The 19,667-nt window shown below is 42.1% G+C and overlaps 1 protein-coding gene across 1 annotated transcript in view; it reads right to left on the bottom strand.

The window, feature by feature from the left end:
* Positions 1-2,786: 2,786 nt before the first annotated feature.
* The window catches only part of celsr2 (cadherin, EGF LAG seven-pass G-type receptor 2), a 62,861-nt gene continuing 45,980 nt past the window's right edge, over positions 2,787-19,667 (bottom strand). Inside the window, exons 9-34 of the mRNA XM_053446808.1 lie at positions 18,676-18,839; positions 17,315-17,494; positions 17,113-17,226; positions 16,583-16,739; positions 15,876-16,017; positions 15,668-15,788; positions 14,491-14,674; positions 14,240-14,341; positions 13,991-14,085; positions 13,016-13,225; positions 12,608-12,791; positions 11,440-11,758; positions 10,734-10,901; positions 10,509-10,632; positions 10,223-10,423; positions 9,962-10,136; positions 8,990-9,102; positions 8,692-8,774; positions 7,270-7,396; positions 7,065-7,175; positions 5,924-6,054; positions 5,751-5,833; positions 5,501-5,665; positions 4,907-5,089; positions 4,435-4,657; positions 2,787-2,811 (exon numbers count right to left, since the gene is read on the bottom strand). Coding sequence (XP_053302783.1) covers positions 2,787-2,811; positions 4,435-4,657; positions 4,907-5,089; positions 5,501-5,665; positions 5,751-5,833; positions 5,924-6,054; positions 7,065-7,175; positions 7,270-7,396; positions 8,692-8,774; positions 8,990-9,102; positions 9,962-10,136; positions 10,223-10,423; positions 10,509-10,632; positions 10,734-10,901; positions 11,440-11,758; positions 12,608-12,791; positions 13,016-13,225; positions 13,991-14,085; positions 14,240-14,341; positions 14,491-14,674; positions 15,668-15,788; positions 15,876-16,017; positions 16,583-16,739; positions 17,113-17,226; positions 17,315-17,494; positions 18,676-18,839 — 3,884 coding nt within the window. The remainder of the gene's footprint in view (positions 2,812-4,434; positions 4,658-4,906; positions 5,090-5,500; positions 5,666-5,750; positions 5,834-5,923; positions 6,055-7,064; positions 7,176-7,269; positions 7,397-8,691; positions 8,775-8,989; positions 9,103-9,961; positions 10,137-10,222; positions 10,424-10,508; positions 10,633-10,733; positions 10,902-11,439; positions 11,759-12,607; positions 12,792-13,015; positions 13,226-13,990; positions 14,086-14,239; positions 14,342-14,490; positions 14,675-15,667; positions 15,789-15,875; positions 16,018-16,582; positions 16,740-17,112; positions 17,227-17,314; positions 17,495-18,675; positions 18,840-19,667) is intronic.

Here is a 19,667-nt window from a genome sequence, read left to right as displayed (position 1 = left end):
TTAGTCTTATGAAAATATAGATCAGCCTTTCTTTCTCCTTGTACATAGTTTGGGCTGGAGACTGTTCTCCAGCAAAGATCATTAAAGGTTAACACAAACACAAACGTTCACTTTGATTTATGAATGAACAGAGTCGAGTTTGAAGATCAAAGGTCTTCATGGTCGTAGCTCAAGAATTCATCTATGACAACATTTAAATGTTCAAAAGTCAACTTCCCTTTGACATCATGATTGGTTACTGCCATTATTCAGGTCTGTCAGAGACTGGAGGGGAGATTGTGACCACATTTCCTGTTATTTAACTGGAGGCATTCGACCGTGAGGTGATAGTTCTAGTTGTGCTAGTGACCTTCAACAATTCATTCATTCAGTTCATCATTTCATGTCTAAAGACCTCAAGTTAAAACAACTCCTTTTTATCCATTGTTTGACAATGAAGCCTAGAAAATAAGTTGAATTAATTTAAAATGAACAAATCTAGTTTTTTTTAAGTTAATTCGAATAAAGAAATGAAAATTTGTTAATTTCACCAAATTCCTGTCTGTTTTACAGTGCACAACATCCTCTACAAAACCACAACTGTCATTTTTTAAATCTTGTATGAATACAAAAAACTACCTACATGTGAATATATGAGCCTTTGAGGTGAATTTCCTGTTTCCTGTCTACTTGTGCAGCTTAGCTAACGGGCTGCTAACGTTAGTGTCATATTGGAGAGTGGTATCGATCTTCTGTTTGCTTTAAGAAACGGCTACAAGTCAACAGATGAAAGTAAAGTGAAGATTTACGTTGAAATAAAGAGGCTGTGATTCTTATGGTAAACAGTTCAAATGCAAAACACTTTATACAGACCAACCAAACATCAAGATTTAAGACATATTATTTGAAAAAATGAGGTGAGATGTAAATGGTAGAAAACAGTTTAATCAGTAAAAACAGGAGCGACAGAGTAAAACAAACAATTCTCTGTTGGTTGGATATGAATGATTGATCTGGTATTGTTGATTCCTATGGCATGAAATTCATACATTTAATTCATGTGGTTGGTAAAAAATGGCATCACATTGTTTTGACTTCATGTAACAGTTAAAAACCAGGTCTGAATGTGAGAAGCAAGTTTACATATTTACTGACATTTAAAGATATGTTCTCGATTCATTTACATATGGAGGTAAAGAAATGTCACCGGACAGGAATACAGCATTTCATCAATCAATAACTGATACAATAAAAATAGTCATTAATAAATTAGTTTACATCTAATTTCATTAATCTATGAATCCAATCCCTGTGTAATCCATAATTGAATCATTAAAAAGTAAAAATTATTATTAATCCACCAATAAATAGTTCCAATTAAAGAGGAATTTACAAAAATAACAAAAAGTCAATAAATAGACTTTTTAAAGACATTAAATAAGTCATAAATAATGTAGTTATGTAGAAAAACATTACAATGTATGAATTCTTCATTAATAATGAAATATATTTCAAAGTAGCTGGTTAAATAAAATGTATTTATGATTAATTGTATCTGTAAATAATTGACGTATTGACTGTTCGGTTCGTTTTTTAAAATCCCTTTTTTTAATTAGAACTTATGTTTTTGCTTTTTATTTATAGATTGATAAACTGTTAATGCTTACTTAACACTGTACAATTATTGATAAACTAATGAAATGCTTTATTACTATGCCACTTCAGGTCCTCCATATTTACAGGCCACTGTACAGTAAAAATGTATTACAGCTCAAATATTATTACATCACAAATTTGCACATATTTCATTATTTTTACAAAAGACAACGCTCCGTAGCTAATCTATAAAAAACAGCTGTTATGTCAGTGAATTTGTTTATCCCTCAGATAAAACGATGAAAAACCAGAGAGCTTTTAATGTCCATAAAAAATGTCCTCTCATTGATTTACGAAAAAAAGCCCCGATCAGTCCTTTGAGTCCCTTTCATCAGTCCACATACAGGTTCAGCTCCTCGGAGGCTGAGCCGTCCCTTAACGGGAAAACCCTCCGTTAACGAGAACTAGCTTTTACGACGTATCCACAAACGGGCCGATCCAGTGATTTGAAGGTTCTCAGCGTCTGGACGGCCTGAGCTCCTCTGTCCTGTGCCTCTCGGACGCTTTGACACAACTCGAGAACCTGAACTCCTCAAACCTCAGGCACCAACACCAGCAGCTCCAACAGCAACATACAAACTGGCAGACCACAAAGGCCGAGTAGCGATGCGTGAAAAAGGAATGTCCCTGAATGTTTGCACCTCTACAACTCAATGACCCACCCCCAAAAATATATATCCTGGTACAAAAAAACAACAACACTACAAACAAAAAGAAAAAAGTAAACTGCCGACAAATCTGGGCAGTAAATAAAAAAAGTGCATTGCTTCAAGTATGTAAACAAAATGATTTCTTTAAAGGGAGAGTGAGACTCGTGTCAGTGTGCGTGAGCCTGGGCCAGTGCAGTGACTCCTGAGGTTTGGCACACATGTCTGAACACACGCACACACACATACATACAGTACATCACTCTCTCACACACATATACAGTACATCACACTCTCTCTCTCTCTTACACACATACAGTACATCACTCTCTCTCTCACACACACAAACACACACTCTCTCCTTCAGAGGATCAGGACGTCGATGGGGGAAACTTCATTTTTCCACATAGTTTCTAAAGGGGAAGTCCGGCGCTCCCTGTTTGCAGTCAGCTTAGAGGAAGGCGGCTCTATGACCTGCAAAGACACACCCCTCCGTCAGCGAGGTCACATGGTGGTGTTGCAGTGGCTGCTGGGAAAAACAGGGTGGAGCATGGAGGAGGAGGGTGAGTTCAGGATGGATGAAGAGGAAACAAATGAAGCACAAAACAAGATAGAACACAAATAGAAAATAATAAACATATGAGGCAATCACACACACATGCACACAAACACACAAACAGACACACAGATGCTGAAATGATGCACCAATCTGAAGACAGTGATCCTGATTGGGTTTGAATGAGGATCAGAGCTTCATGGGTTAAAATTAAAGTATAAAAATCTATGATTTTTGAAGAGAGAAAAGGAGCAAAGAAGGTTGATTAGTGAATTTAGTTTAAAGGGATTTTGTTTTGTCTTGAAGAGACACACAACATGTTCATGTGTCCACCACTTTAGATGCAAATAATCTGTGCTCTCGTCTTTCTGTGTCCAGACAGTGTCTCTACTTTGTTCTCACCACTCAGTCACTGACATCTACAGACAGGTCAGATAGTTTAACGGTGAGACGTCAGTTTATTAATGTTGGACATGCAGCTGCAGATTTTCTTCAGGATCAAACCCCACTATCATCCTCTGCTAATGATTCAAACTGTTTTTAAATCAAACTATTATGGCTCAGTGTTGGTAATAAATACATTTCTAGACTTTTCTTATTTAACAGCTGCTTGTGTTTAAACAATGTTAAATTTTTGAAAACTATATCTTATTCTATTACATGAATAAGATAGTTATTTTATTTTTTTTAGTTAATTCATCAATTAGTCCGAAAAAAAAAGAAAAAAAGAAATTCATAACTATTGAATAACTTTCTAACATTTCACATAAAAATACCAAACATTCACTGTCTCTATTCTCGTAAATGAAAAGTTTTGATCAAATCAAGCAAGCAGTAGAACAACTTTAATTTGTAAATTTTGTAACTATTTCCTGTAAAGTGATCCAATGATGATAATAAATAATATTTGACGGGAGCCCAAAAAACAAGATCCTATTTCTTAAATGAAGGGATCAACAATGTTAACCTTCCAATATAGAGTCTGGGATCGTATAAGAATAATTTTTGCCTATCCTTATAGACACATCCCTATTCAGTGTAAATAATCTGTTAACTGTAATTTGCACTGAACAGGGATTGGGGATTTAACCGGAGCTGCATGTCCGCGATGACAACTGAAAATAAAGTGTCTCTGCGCTCCATTAGCAGTGAGTGAAAAATAGAGAAACTTCTAAACTGTCCTTTTTAAAAGGGTCAATGTAAGAGCTGTTGTAGAAATCAAACCACCTTTTATTGTTTTAATATCTATGACTCTATGTTGAGAATCACTGTTTCTAGTCCAGTTAAATCATATTTAACAGTTTCCAGGTGACTCTGTGTGCAGTGGCAGGATGTCTGCTGTCTTCTTTTGGTTTAACATTAACATTTAACATTAATTATGTGGAAAATGAACCTAACTACAAACAATGGAAACAACAATCAGTGAGGACGGCAGCACAAGTCGTAGTGTGACGCAGACAGTTGAAGGAAACACAGAATGACGACTCACAGAATGTTTACACTGACAACGAGTTCAGTTCTGCACAACAACAACAACACAAACATATGGAGAATTCTTATGAACTAGTTTTGAATTCATATTGAATTAATGCTCACTCTGATCCTGACGAGTCTCCGTCCACCGTCCCCGCCTTGATGCTCATGGCGACTCCGTTCAGCTGCTCAGGTCGGCTGGGTTTGGACAGGCCGCCCCGACTGTCCCCCGAGGCCGAGCCCGGGGGGGACGCCGTGCCGGGGCCGTTTCCACACAGCTCGTTGTGGATGCGATGGAGACTGTTCCTCTCTACGATAGGAGAGAGCTGCTTCTTCTTTAAGATCCCTGCAGTGGATTAAAAACAAGGTACACGGATGAGAACAGGTCAGTAATCTGACCAATGCATCCAAATATTGGATAATTAACTTGTGTAGTTCCACTTGTAGCAGTGTTCCCAGACAATATTCTGTTCTCAGATGAACCTCTCAGGCCACATGATCAATTAAAAAAATAAAATATTTATTGACAAAAAATGTCAACCTCAACAGTGTGTACATAATGTCCAGTTTCTGGTGTTTGTGTGTTGAACTTCACCTTTGTGTGGATGGGAGTAGAAGTTGTGATGACTGGGCAGAAACATCGTCATGTTCTCCTGCGTCCTCTCGTCTGGTAACGCCCCCGGATCGTGGTTGTTTTCTGTCTTCAGTCTGTCTGTTAGCTCGCCCTCAGTCCCTGCTGGGTAATCTCCATGCCACAACATCTTACTCAAACTGTTGTCTGGAAACACAAAGAACAGAGGAATGAATATGAATCTTTATATACAGTCTATAATATTAATATTTAAATGCAAAAAAACTGTGATATATTAATGTCATTTAAATGCTTAAGATGGGATAACTGTCCACAAGTGTTAGTGAACAGATAGTGAATATTCAATAAAATTATATAACAATGTCAGGTGTTGCACTACAACTCCAGGGGCCATGAAGGGGCCACAATTTACACTTTTACGTCCAACATCCATGTTCCTGATCAGTAAGGGTCACATTAAAGTCATTCCTTGTTTACCATGGAAGAAGCTCAGCCAAAATCACAACCTGTTTCAAGTGTACAGATTTTTTAAAGATCAATGGATCATGATTCTCTTTTGACTAAATGACAGGCAGGCACTCAGGTGATCTCCCGTACCGTGTGGATGAGGTCTCTTGGTCCCATTGGACGCCAGGTTCTCCCAGCATTCATCTGGGGGGAGGGGTCCCTCCTCGTCCTCGCTGTCAGAGGAGTGCGTGGAGGCGTAGGAGCCGCTCTGATCGTCCTCCAGAGACAGGTCGCTGTCCGAGTCGCTGTCGTGATCTGCGCAGAGCGAGAAGAGAGTTAGTCCAGCGACGGCAGGTGACGCAGGTGAAAGTGAATCAGAGACGATGAAGGAGGAACGTACCATCATGCACTTTAGTTTCGTGGAACAGTGAGCCGTGGTCGTTGAGTGCGATGTGCGCCTGACTGTTACTCAACCCGTCGTCCCTGAAAAGACACAAGACTTCAGTTCACAGCTGCTCCTGTCACCCTGCTGGGTAACGCTGCATATCGAAAACGTTATATCATTTTCTTTACCGGAGCACAAACGGCACGTAGCTCTGCTGACTCTTGCCGCTCTGCATGGTGCCGTTCAGAGACACACTGGAGTCTCCGAAGGGAAGATGGTACAACCTCCCGTCCATGTAGTTGGTGTTGCATTTGTAGCCCTGAGCACGGAGAGAGGAGGACAGGAATGTGTCACATGAAATCACTCCGATGAAGCATTAACAGGCCCCATATTGTTTCTGTGATCTGAAGGTAACAGGCGAGCACTGATTAAGAGGTTTTAAGGGTAATTATGTTGTTCTTCTATATTTACTATCATGAAAACACTTTAGTCCGACTATTAAACTTTCTTCTTAACTTCTCTATCGAAGGTCCTCAGCCGTGGAAGCAAAAAGATAAAAAATCCATTTATGTTTAAAATACATCAACAACTGATTGTGAAACTGCATCACTAATTTTTAATAGAATAAAATAATAAGTAAATCTGAATTTGTTATATATTTAGTTTTCAAGTTGATAAAATTAGATAAAATTAGAAATTTCAAGTGCGCATGTTTTCTGAGTCACTAATTTGAGCTTTAGTCACTAATCAAAAGGAGTAATTACATTTCCTTGTTTCGCTCCCATATTAAAAGTCTTTTTTTAGAAACAGAATTGAAATATATATAGTAACTATTCTCAGTTGCCGAGTTTATGCTCATTGGTTTGTTTTTAAGAGTTTCAGGACAAGAATGGAGGAATAAGATGTATCTGGTTTTGGCTACTCTTTAACAGTAGGCTAGTTAATGATTGGTGATATTTAACTATTGTTCACAGTCTTTTTAGTGATTTATCACAGTAAAAAGATGATGAATATAGTTTGACCCATTTCATACTGTTATATCATGATACAGATAATTAACAGCTGACAGCTTTGGAAAACACACGTCATATATACGTATAAAAACATTGACATGCTGGTGTGAGATAATTGCATGTGTGTGTGTGTGTGTGTGTGTGTGTGTGCGTGTGTGTGTGTGTGTGTGTGTGTGTGTGTGTGCGTGTGTGTGTGTGTGTGCGTGTGTGTCCCTCTCACAGTAGCGTCACTGTCATTAGAGAAGCTCCTGTCATGTGACTGAGTGCTAGGTGCCAGAGGTGTTACGCTTTTGTCAACATGCAGCAGTGGACTCACAGAGGCCTTCGACTTCATCATATGATCCGGGCGCTTGCGGCTGCAGCAGTATTTCATAGCATTCCTCGCCTCCTTGTTGAAGACGATGCGGAAGAAGAACACAAAGGGGCCCTGGGATTGGACGACAGAAGAGAGAGAAGGCGGTCAGGACAAAGAGACGACCATCGTCTCCAGCTGTTTTCAGCGGGGGAGGAGGAGGCCTCACCTGCACACAGTTGAACCCAGCGAACAGGTAGTGGAAGATGATCATGTCGCTGTTGACGGACAGGAGAGCCAGGAAACACGTGACTGACACCAGGAGGAGGACGCCACCTGACGTCTTCAGGCCAGAGCTGTCACATGAGAGGGAACAGAGAGGAGAGTTAGCTCGGAGCTGTCGGGGCGGTTTCTATGCATTCAAGATGGAAGCAGGTGATAAGAATGAACCGACACCGAGGTCACAATGTAAAAATAGGCCGAGGGACACAGAGCAGCACATTGTGTGATCCAGGAGGAGCTGTGGGGGGGGGGGGGGGGGGGACCTGAGGACACATCAACAGGACACAACTGGGGGAAGTTACAGAGTCAAGCATTTTAAATACTTGTAATGACTTTAAATATAATTAACATTCAAATTAAATGCTTTAAAATCTAAAAATAGCTTCTCCCCTCTTGCTGCACAACAGTGTTCGATGCCAAGCTCGTACTCGTACATTATCTATTTAGTTATAATAAAATATTCAGTTGAGAAACAGCAGCAGTTCCATCGTTCCGTACATTTTGTTTTATACTCTTATTCCCTTCATATTTCAAAAAAACAAGATTGAGTATTTGGGCTTTGTAGAAAAAAAAAAAAATGATAGTGATTTCCAAAATAAAGGTCAAAATAAATTTAGAAAAAAAGGTTATTCTGATATAATAGCACCTTTGTTTTGTCACATTACGACTTTATTCTTAAAATCTTGGAATTTTGTTTCCTGTGTTCTTAGGTCCTTCAGCCTCTGTAATATCTGGCCGAGCTTCTGTACACAAGCGACACACAGATTTCATTTACTGTAAATAACATTTCACTGTGTGTTCCTGGGATAACTAAGTTACTGATAAGTTAAATAACCAAAACAACCAGAACCATGGACACGTAGTCTCTCTCAGTGGGACGGATGTAATCAGGATCTACGCGAGTCTGTAGCATGTGAGGTTTAAGTGAGTTTGAATACTGTAAATAACTACCCTTCAGAATAAGGTGGCACTAAACAGTGCTATCGTTCATCTTCACAAATTTATCGATCTAGTCTCAACAAACTGCTCTATGTCTCCTGGACCAGTAGCTCACCAGATCTTCCACCACATTGTTCTATAGATAAATTATCTCCTTATTACTAAAGGAAGATGAGAATTCACAGACATCCTTTAAATCGCTGCTGGTCGGGTTTGATCAGAAAGTTGGTTCAGTCTGGGGATGTAATATAATTAAAATAACATCATATTCTTCACTAAATACTGTGACAGAGAGAGAATACTCAACACAAACAGGATTTCCCTGCCTGAGTATCACTGGTGAAGTGTGAAGTGTGAAGGGACTAAATGAAGCAGACAGCTGCTGACAGATGTTGGTGTTTATGTTTGAGGAAAGCGTGGGGACACTCACACACGAGGCTCCTTCTTCTCGATGCTGTGGTGTCTGGGAGAGCAGGAGGCTCTGGATGACAGGATGAACAGGAAGATGTTCATCTGTGGACAAAACACCAAACTGGGTCACTACAGAGCAGGGGGACGGGAACATCATCATCAAGTTCATCAGACTATCAATTTATTTATGATTGAATTTAAATATATATATATATATGATGACAGTGTTCACTTCACTTTATTATAGGAGCACATGTAAAGTAAATAGAGAAACAGCACCCTCTACAGGCTGACGCTGGGTGTGTGCAGGGACTCACCGACACCACCATGGCGATGGGTCCAGCTAGGCTCCAGATGAGAGTGTCGTACATCGACAGCCAACAGAAGTCTGGGTTCCCGTAGCCTTCAGGGTCCAGTCCCACCGCCAAGCCTGCAGACACACACCCAGACACACTCCATCAATCAATTTGTCACTCGGGTTTAAAATAATAACAAAGTGTGTGAATGAGCAGCATGTTTTCTCTCTTCAGAAAAAAATAAATCACATAATAAATACTATAGGGGAGAGAGAATGGGGGGTCGGGTCAGAACCGAACTCGTGGCCGATTTTTTCTTTGCTGATGTAACGTGTCAGTTTTCATCTGGATTCATTTTTAGCTAACGCTCAACCTTCTTCTATCCTGAGGAAAATAATCTGTTGCAGTCAGAAGATATAAAACATTACAAATAAAAACGTTTTTTGGAATTATTTGCCAAAGATCTGTCTGGATTACATTTAACCAGAGGACGTTTCACAATTCTTCTACAGTAGTTTCCATATTGATGACCAAACTCTTGAGTATCCACAGGAATCAACAGCTTGAGTGTCATGCTAAAAATAACTTGCATGTTTATAAGTACTGTTCAGAAGAAGCTACAGTTATGATGGCCGAAGAACTCTGCTGTACATATCTGATAAAACAATAAAGAAAGTATTTGCTTAGTGATGGAGCACTGCTCTTAGTGGCCACTGTTAGATAGAGTCCAGTGAAAAAACCACGACTCCCTCCAACCAAAAACTGAACATCATGGGCATCACACTACTCGATTTTATGGCAGGACAGTTTTTTTGGGTTGTAAATTAAGTTAAAAAGCCAAATCCATTTTTCAAGATGCTACAAGTTGATTTTTACAACATATTGTCAGACAGTGTTTGTGGAGGTGAAGCCTGCAGGGATAAGAGAGTGGAGATTAAGTGGAGGAAGCTCCCTGTGCTGTGATGTGATAACTGTGATGAAAGGATTTCCGACCTGTGACGAAGGCGGGGACTCCCCAGCCGATCAGGTAGTAAAACCTCATGGGTCCGTAGTTGATGTCTCGCACCTCGCTGATCATGCGGTAGACGTGCAGCCCCTCCAGGAAGAGCCAGGAGAACGTGCAGAGGTAGAAGAAGTGCAGCAGGATGGCGATGACTGTGCACAGGAACTGCAGCGAGAGAAGAGGAGGGCAGATTAGAACACGGAGAGAGGGCAGGGGACAGTGTATCTGCAGAGGAGAACGTGATTGGTTACCAGGTTGTCGGCCTGGTTGATGCCCAGGATGAAGATCAGCTCAGAGAGGAAGAGTGCGGTGGTCCCATTGCTGATGATGCTCGTCTTGTTGCACTGCATGGCTCTCAGACACAGGAGGAAGATATTGGTGAGGAAGAGGAACCCCAGGGTCACGCCCACTGTGCTCCACGTCAGGATTTTGATTGGCAGGATTTCTCCGTTCTGACACGATCAGGAGACAAGTTGAGTTTTTTTTGCAGAGTGAAGAAAGAAAGTGACGATACAGATGGTTCAGGTAAAAACTCACTTCTCTCCTGGAGACGTCCATGAGCACAGCAAAGCTGGTCATGTGATAACACTGACAGCTGATGTGGGTGTTGTTTCTGAAAACCACCTCGCAGCCCTTCGCTGACCAGCCGCCGCTTCCAGCGCTGAGATGAAACACAAAGACCAGAGGACAACATGAGAGAAGGTTCATCAACAGCTCTGTGTGTGTGTGTGTGTGTGTGTGTCTGTGGTTTTTTGTACTCACAGGATGCTGTGGTTCCAGAAGACACAGATGGGTTTGGAGCGCTCCTCAGTGGCGACCAGGCGGAACTGCACGGTGATGGGTTTGTCCAGCGTGTGCTGCAGCAGCTCGTCGTTGTCGTGCACCGTGATACTCACCACCGGCGTGTTGATGACCGGACGCTTCGGAACTCTGAGGCAAATATATTTAAAAAAAAGAAAGCAGAGGATTTTAAAAGCTGTTTTCTATCAACATCCAATTCTGGTCTGTGAACTCGACTCCGAACCAGTTTGTTCCTACTGACAAGATAAATCATTGAAATGTTAGAAAAACAGCTGAACACGGTAGTTTTTACAATTTCATGAATCTATACTTATCACTTTTACTTTTAATACTTAAAGTATATTTATGTATATTTAAGTAATTTATTTTACAAGTAGGGAAGTTCATGTGGTAATTTCTTTTACCACAAAAGATTTTTGATTAATGTAAAATTAATTAAAACTTTCTGATTAATGTAAAATATGAACTAAAACAAACTAGACTGATGTAAAGTGATCCACGTGAATATTCACTCGTGTTTTTAGACGTTACAATTTAAAAGCTTGACGCATCATGGTGCTTGAGTGTTTAAGACATATATCAACTGTTCAACAAATTCAAAACACTTCATCATTTCTCCGGTGTATTGACAGTGTTTAATGTTTGAGGTTCTGCTCGTCATCCTCACCGCAGGCTCCTCTTGTCGGGGTCGTAGTTCTCTGGTAACAGCGCGGCCAGGCTGTGGAAGATGATCACGCTGGCGATGGCGTCCGGCTGGCTGTCATCAGGGTGGCGTCTCTTCCTGTTGGCCGAGCGGTTACTCAGCGAGGACTCTGGGAAGATGTCCAAGTTTCTGTGACCTTTGGGGTCCACAGGCGGCAGGAAGACGGAATCGGGCAGCGTGACGGCCGTCTCCAGGTCCGCGGGTCGAGGGCCCCTCAGGCTCTGGTACCGCGGGAGTTTGGCACCAGCGAAATTCATCTTCTTCAGACGGTCGACAGAGATGACTGAGAACAACAACACCGTGTGAGAACAGACACTGTGACATTCACCAGGAAGGAAACACATTATAAAAGATTATTGAGTCCCGAATATATTTTTGGATTATTTACATACTTAATATTTTGATTTACTGATGTTACCTCCTACAGGTTAAATGCTTCAAAGCCTTATCTGCACTGTCATGAAAATGATCGGTAGCAAATACTGAATACTCATTGAAATTAGCTTTTATTTAAATTTTATTCACACTTCACCTTCAAACAACAACAAGAACAAACCGTTTCCAATGTTCATGCACAATTTACTCAAACCTTCTCGATGCTTATATTAAAACCAAAACCTCAAGCCGGAGCACACAAATTCATTTTTCTCCAACTGTTGGAGCTCAAATTTGACTTTCCTTTGGTTTTATTTCCAGAGAAAGTCATATTTTAAATATGCTCCTAAACAAGACCTCATCATGTCATAACAACAACGGAAGTCGGGACCTTCCTTTTTCTTGATTAATGCTGTTTCATGATGATATTATTTTACCACTCTGGACACAGGACATTGAAAGAGTCAGACTAAGTCTTTGCACATGATGGCTGATGGACCTTTCCTCTGAATATCTGAACAGAAGAATTAATTACCAGGAGAATTTCTAGTCGTTTCCAATCGGTTTGTTCCACATTTGCGTTTTCTGTCTATAAATCATTGACTGAGAGATTTAGTTTTTCTTCATCATGGATTTAATATAAATATATGTATGTATATAAATATATATTGGAAAAGTCAATTAGATGACTAAACTTCAACCTGCACTTACAAGTGAATGAGAATGAAGCGCCATAAGAAAGGCTGTTTCCACTCACCGATGTGCGGCGTGACGATGGTGAAGGGGCTGAGGTAGGTCTTCCTCATGTTCTGTGCCAGCGTGTTAGCGTACTCCTCGTACTGTCGCAGCAGCAGCGCCGTGCCGCCCTCCGAGTGCTGGATCAGCTCCCAGTGCGGCCGCGTGTCTGGAGACAGGATGGCGCTGCCCACACGAACCAGATTCTGAGAGAAACACAGCGAGAGTTCAGTGAGACAGGATGTCACAGCAGAGAGGGAAATGAAGTGTGAGGTATTCCCTGCAGATATGGAATGAACGGCTGTTGTCTCCCATCAGGACTCTCCCTCTGTTTGTGCACCAATGTGTTTACTGCAACAATCCACTGATTTCACTTTTTGTAAAACCTGCTCTGAGTGAACGAGTGTTTCCAGCGCGTGTGGCTCCTCACCTCGGTGAAGTGGACGTCCTGTGTGGCTGTGAGGTTGAAGCCCTGCTGGCTGCTCTCGTGCTGCAGCAGACTCTGTGTGAGCCGATACGCCACCTTCACGTCGCTGCCGTAGTACTTCTCGGTGTGCAGCGTGGCGTTGGCCAACATGGCTGCCGTCTGCTGAACACGTCCGGAGTCCAGGAGCGAAGCGTTACGGGCAAACTTCTCCGACTGGAGGAGGAAGATGAAAACACAAACATCAAGTTGATGAGGTTGACATGTGTAGTTTTTTCCTCCTTTTTGTGTGTAAATGAAGTGTGTTTGTGTGTGTGTCCTTTGTAAACTTGGCACGTCGATTTAAATCGGATTGACAACTTTTTTAAATCACGTAAAAAATATAAATAGTTCAGGTCAACGGTTTCACTTCTCCAGTGAGATATCTGAACATTTATAAGATGCACTGGTGACAAACTGTTATACAAACATTCATGGTACCCAGAGGATACATCGATGACCCTGGTGCTTCCTCTAACCACACACTGAGGCTTTAGGTTCTTTCATGATCCCTTCAGGATGAATCATAATACCAATGGATCAGATTGTATTATTATTTTACCCTCTGGCAAGTTTTCATCAGCGTTTGTTTGTGAGAGGGATTACACAAAAAACGACTCATTAGATTTCCATGAAACGTCTTGGACAGGTGGTGCATGACTCGAGAAAGAACCCACTTAAGTTTGGTGGGGATCCAGATCAGGGGGCGGATCCAGGAACTTTATTATTAACTTTGTTTCGCATAGGAAGATATTGGATCTTCTTATGCTAAAGTGTGATGATAACATTACACCTGGGAAGCATCGGAATATTAATATGGTGGTGAACATGTCATCATGCTGACTTCAGCACTAAGCTGCTGCAGCTTCACAAAGCTCCAGATCCTCCTGAGTGAGAGGGATCCCGTGCATATGGCCGGGTTCAGAGAGAGGAGCTACACACCAGGGTTTTCAGCTTGCTGAAGGTAACAGAGGTGCAGTTGAAGAGATTGGGAGGCAGCCAGCCCTTGTGCTCATCACAGTGTCGGACCGCGGTGCCTGGGGAGGAGGAGAGAGGGAGGGAGAGAGAGAGAGAGAGAGTTATCACATGGGAGGTAAGGGATTGACTCCCGCTGAGAGAGGGCTTGAGGCAAGTTTCCCATATTGCCATTATTATATGTTAATTTGATGAGCTGCTGAAAAGCCATCTCACCGAGTGTTCCCTTGGGACAGGGCACCGCGGCAGGGAGACCAAACTTGGTCCTGGGCCACCAGATCCCAGCCTCGATGGCCTGAGGGCAGCTGTCATAGATCACTGCGAGACGAGCAGGAAGCAGAGGACAGACACCGGGATGATGAGGATAAAAATAGAAACTCATTTAAATATATATTTGTCACTATAATGAAAATAGGATTAAGAACAGAGCTTTTCAGTAATGTGACATTAATCTGATGTATTCTGACCTTCACAGCCGTTGGGAGAAACCTCGGCGAAGGGGTTGTCGCAGCGGTCACACTGGCGTCCGATCACGCCGGGTTTACACTGGCACTGGCCGCTCTCCCGGTCGCAGGCTCTGGAGAAGGAGCCGACCGGGTAACAGTCGCACAGCAGGCAGGTGTCACTGCCGTCTGGGCGGTAGTGGTTGTCCTGGGAACGAGACGCGAAGGGACGATTGACATTTATTCATTTCTGCAATCTTTCCACCTGACAGCCATGACAGGCCAAATGGATGGTGGAGGATAAATGGACTCCGTTTATATCACACTTTTCTGGTCCACTCAGGGTGCTTCACGCTGGAATTCACATTCACTCATTCTCTCACCCACACACACACACACCTCTTTTATATATTGCACTTCTACTGTCTCAATTATCTTCCCACCTACTTTTCCTTAGTGACACTCGGGCTGCGTCTCAATGCCATATCACATTCTGACTGTGAGCAGGTATTAATGTGTTCAGACTAAACTTCAGTACATTTACTTCACAGGAAAACGATGTACGCAGACTTAATGTCCTTGATTGTTCCAGTAGAATTATGTCCCATGATTCAAGGTACAAATGCTGGAGCTGCTGATAACTGCACAGAAACGATCAATGGAGAAAGACGAAATCTTACAAGCCACAAACAACAGCTACAGACTTCCTTTATGTTCACACATTAAAGGAGATCTGTTCCCAGGAGATCTAGAATTATAATGTGAAATAGTTAATAGTTTTAAAATGTGGCTTTAAAAGCTTCAGGCAAACAAACACAACACTGACATATGTAATATTTGGGATAATGTTCCAACATAAATTAACAAAACACATAAAATTGTACTTGTTCACTAATGGTGAAATATTTATATTTTTTTACCATCCTTTAATTTTTTGTTGTTGTTTTCCTTCACTTCTAAACCTGTTGTTGTTGTTCATCTTACCTTTACTGTGTCTTTAAAAGCCATTCAAAACTGAACTACAAAAGTTTATGTGGTCGATCTGTTCTTGAATGTATTGAATAATATTCTGTTAGGTAAGAAGATTTATTGAATACTTACTGCAGAAAGAGCCCATTGTGATGAATAGTTTTCTAGTATCTGTTGTTATCTTATATTATGTATCAGAGTGCTGACTCAGGGCTTCAGCTCAGTAACTCACCTTACAGCGACACTCTCCACTGGTCTTGTTACAGTCGGAGTCAAAACCTTTGTCTGTGGGACAGTTGCAGGGTCCACAGGTCTTGTGACCCCACCAGCCTCGTGGACACGGTAGGTCTGTCCTGTGGAGACGCACATTGTCCGTTAGCTTCATTTCATCTGCAGTGGTAACCATGGCTGCAGTTTAACATCAATGTGGAGAACTGTACTTTTTCTCGCAGTAGTGGCCGAAGTAGCTGCTGGGACAGTCACAGGTGTAACCCCGAGAGGAGCTCAGCTTCCTGGTGCACTTCGACTGGTGTTCACAGGGATTCAACGAACACACGTCAGTGCAGTTGGTGCCGTAGAAGCCTGTACAAGTCAAATGGAGCAAAGGTAAATAAGTGGTAGTGGCAGTAAACTGTGGAATGGACGGAGAAGAGGAGGTCAGGGACACTCAGGCACAAACTGTCACGTGTTACATTTATGGTAAACCCGACATTTTAAAGTGATTTGTTGGATTAAAATGGAGCTCGTTTATAAAATAATTTTCTAATATCACTCAAAGCACTTTTCAGTACAGTTCTTATTCACACCGTGCATCTACGTATATCTAGCACTTCGTCATGTATCCCTCATGCATGCCAGATGTCAGAAACAATATGTGGTAGGCACCATGCATGCAGCATGCAGACTGTACGAGCTGGGAATCAAACCACTGATCCTCTGACTAGTGGACAATACACTCTACCTCCTGAGCCACAAACCAACTATACTACTCTGTTCAATGGCAAGCTACTGATTTTTAAAAATAGAAACAAAATATACAGAACATGGAATACGACACGAGGCAGTTTTAAATCTCTAAAGTAACATTTTGGAGCCGGACTGTGTGTGGATCCTTGCTCCTGGCGTGTGAACCTGATCCCAGACTGACCATTGGAGCAGGTGCAGGAGTGGCTGTCCCAGTCGTCGCTGCAGTAGCTGTTGACAGGACAGGGGCTGGAGCTGCAGGGGTCGGGCACGCTGCAGCCCGGCTCCACGTTCAGCTTCCTGGCCTGAGACAGACTCAGAGCCCCGCCCACACGCACACCCTGCAGGGAAACCAGACAAACACATGGACATCATGAAACCATGGAGGCACAGCAGAGTTCAGATTTGGCAAGAAACCATCATATGAAAGGAAAGAGAAAGCAGGGTAAGTAGAACTGGATTCAATTTGGCTTACACAAAAAACAACTTTCAGTTCCAATTTATTTCAACATGTAGTTGCTTTGATTTATCTTTAAACATATTAACCACTGCTGGTTAATATAAAACCTAATTATCTATTTCTATAGATGCCTTTGACCTGCCAAACAAACTCATGTTCACCCGGGGGTTGCTCACTGTTACCCTTTCGATATGGTCGACTTTTAGACATTATCACAAATGTGGATATCAACAGGATCCACAGAATGTACCAACCTGTATACAGCCCCGGAAGCCATGCTGAACTTTCCCATCATGCCTTGCTACACCACCAACGCTCACAGTCTTCAGCTTGGAGTCCTGCAGCTTCCCGTCCACCTGCATACTCGCCTGAAATGTACACAGCACGTGTGATTGTTGAGACTGAGGACGGAGGGATTTCATTCACAGGGATTTAGACTCAGACACAACATCTCACCAGGTAGAGTCCGTGGTCTAAGGACAAGACGGCTTTGTGGTGACTCGCCGCTCCGCCCAGGCTGCTGATGTCCAGCTGCAAATGATGCCAGTCTCCGTCGTTCACCAGCACCTCCTCCACGCGGGACAGAGTGGAGTCTTCTCCCCTGTGCAGCCCCATCAACACACTCCCCCCGCGCAGCTGCATCAGGCAGGGAGAGCACGGAGGAAAAGGGGAACACACAGCAGGAGGGAGATTGAACCGATGTTCAATAGCAGAGGAGGACAGAGGAGAGGAGAAAAACAAGACCACCAAGAGATCAGCAGTGCATCTCAACATGATGAGAAACAGAGACAGTCAGATTTCAAACTGCAAACTGCTGCACATCACAGGTGAGCTCAGCTGGAAATAGAGTATCTGATAGATGTGAAACATCACACAGACTCAGGCTAGACGAGCTGGAACAGTAGCCGAGCACAGGATTGAAAATATAAACTCTTCTGATGTTTCAGTGAGCGTGTGATGACTCTGCATGTTTAGTCTCAATGTCCTCTGACAAAAGTGACCAACAGGTGGAGCTGTATTCCTACAACCTTCAATCTCTTTGGACTTTCAGGTGAGGACCGATGTCTTGACTCTAAATTGACCTTAGGTGTAAATATGAGTCTGAATGGATTATTGTCTCTGCATAGCTGTTTTCAGACATCCACTCTGGAATCTCTGGATAAACTTTCTCCAGAGTTTCTCCTGCCAGTCCCCCAGTAACAACTCTGGATAATGTCCTAGTGAGCCCAAGTGAGAAAACTAATATATGTAAGGATAAAAAAGAGGAGTCATACGCAAAGATAAACACTTGGAAAGACAATGTCAGATGAAATTGGCTCCAACCCCCCCCCGTTACCCGTATAGGATAACTGACCCCTATAGGTTATGGATGGATGGATAGATAGATGGATGAATAGATAGATGGATGGACTGCTAACATGATTTCCCTGGACATCACACCCATGGAGAATTTGTTTTCACTCTTTCAGAATTTAGATTTACATATTGTTTGTGACAATTATATCCAAGTGACCTTAAATCATAAAAAATATGAACCGTAAGAAAACCTAACCAAAAATAGTTTTGCCCCAGTTTCTCTAATTTAAGTGTCTTGATGTAAATATATCCTTATTCCCGGGGGGACATGTTGACATTGCTGTGTATTGCAACATTTCAGAGTTTGTAAAGTTGTCCACAGTCAAAATAATATATGATGCAACTTGGCTACAGGCAGGAAGAGACCAGGGTGCAGCCAGACAGTGTGTGTGTGTGTGTTTCTGTGTGTGTGTGTGTGTGTGTGTGTGTTTATGTGTGTATTTACTATATGCTGCTCTCACCTGTAGCGTGAGGTTGTGCTGCAGGCCAGCCGAGATGTGTAGCAGCGTGGCGCTGGCCTGCCGTGTGCGGAACATGAGCTCTACATGCCAGGGGACGGACGCCGCCGCCAGGTTGCTCCACTGCAACAGGCTGCTGCCCAGGAAACGTTGAGGGCTGGCCATGACTGCAGCAGGAAAAAAGAGAAGAAAGATTTAAAGCAGATAAAAATGTGAGGAGAGAGAAGGAGGCCGGACAGAGGGAGATGTGATGCAGATAAGAGAGAACAGAGAGTTTCACAGTAAGTGATGTGAGACGATCAATCTGTGATCCCTCTCAGAGATAAAGACGTTTCACTCAATCACATGTTCTCATTGGCTTCATGAAACACACAGCTTTTAAAATAAGTATCAGCTATACAGGTTGTTAAGATACAAGGACAGTGAGGTAAAAATGTAAAAACGCATGTGATTAGAGTCGACCTCCAGTTAGACAGATGTTTCTCTTCATGTTCACTCACTGTGCTGTTTGAGCTTCACTGTGCAGAATGATGACTGTGCAGCGGTCGACACTAAAAGGCTGTTTCACTCTAATCTGCTGGAGAGAGAACGTTTCTCTGAGTTCACCTTGACTCTGACCGAAGGCCTGAACTCACCAACAGGATTTAAACTCGTCTGCGAGAGAATATGAAAAGTGTGACGTGGAAACTACAAACCTCCATTGCACTGAGATGAACTTTTAAGTAAAGTAAGAAATATGTATTAGTTTTTTTAACAAAGTTTAAAATCCCAAACAAAAAAATTGGATTGATTCTGGATTAATTAATAATGGAAAAAACTAAATGTAATTAAAAAATGGACTTTTTTTGTGAAAAACATGAATCAATCAACCGTGTTGGGGCTCCTACAATAACTTAAATGTTAAATATTTTAGTTCAACAGTAAGTTTCACCACATCATTTCAAATGTAGTTTTAGTTGTAAAGTCGTGGTGTGTGTGTGTGTAAGCACGGCTCT

Source organism: Pleuronectes platessa, chromosome 2, assembly GCF_947347685.1.
Source record: "Pleuronectes platessa chromosome 2, fPlePla1.1, whole genome shotgun sequence".
In the NCBI taxonomy this organism is placed as follows: Eukaryota; Metazoa; Chordata; class Actinopteri; order Pleuronectiformes; family Pleuronectidae; genus Pleuronectes; species Pleuronectes platessa.
Note: the sequence above shows the minus strand (reverse complement) of the source record. Positions and strands in the feature narration are given on the sequence as shown.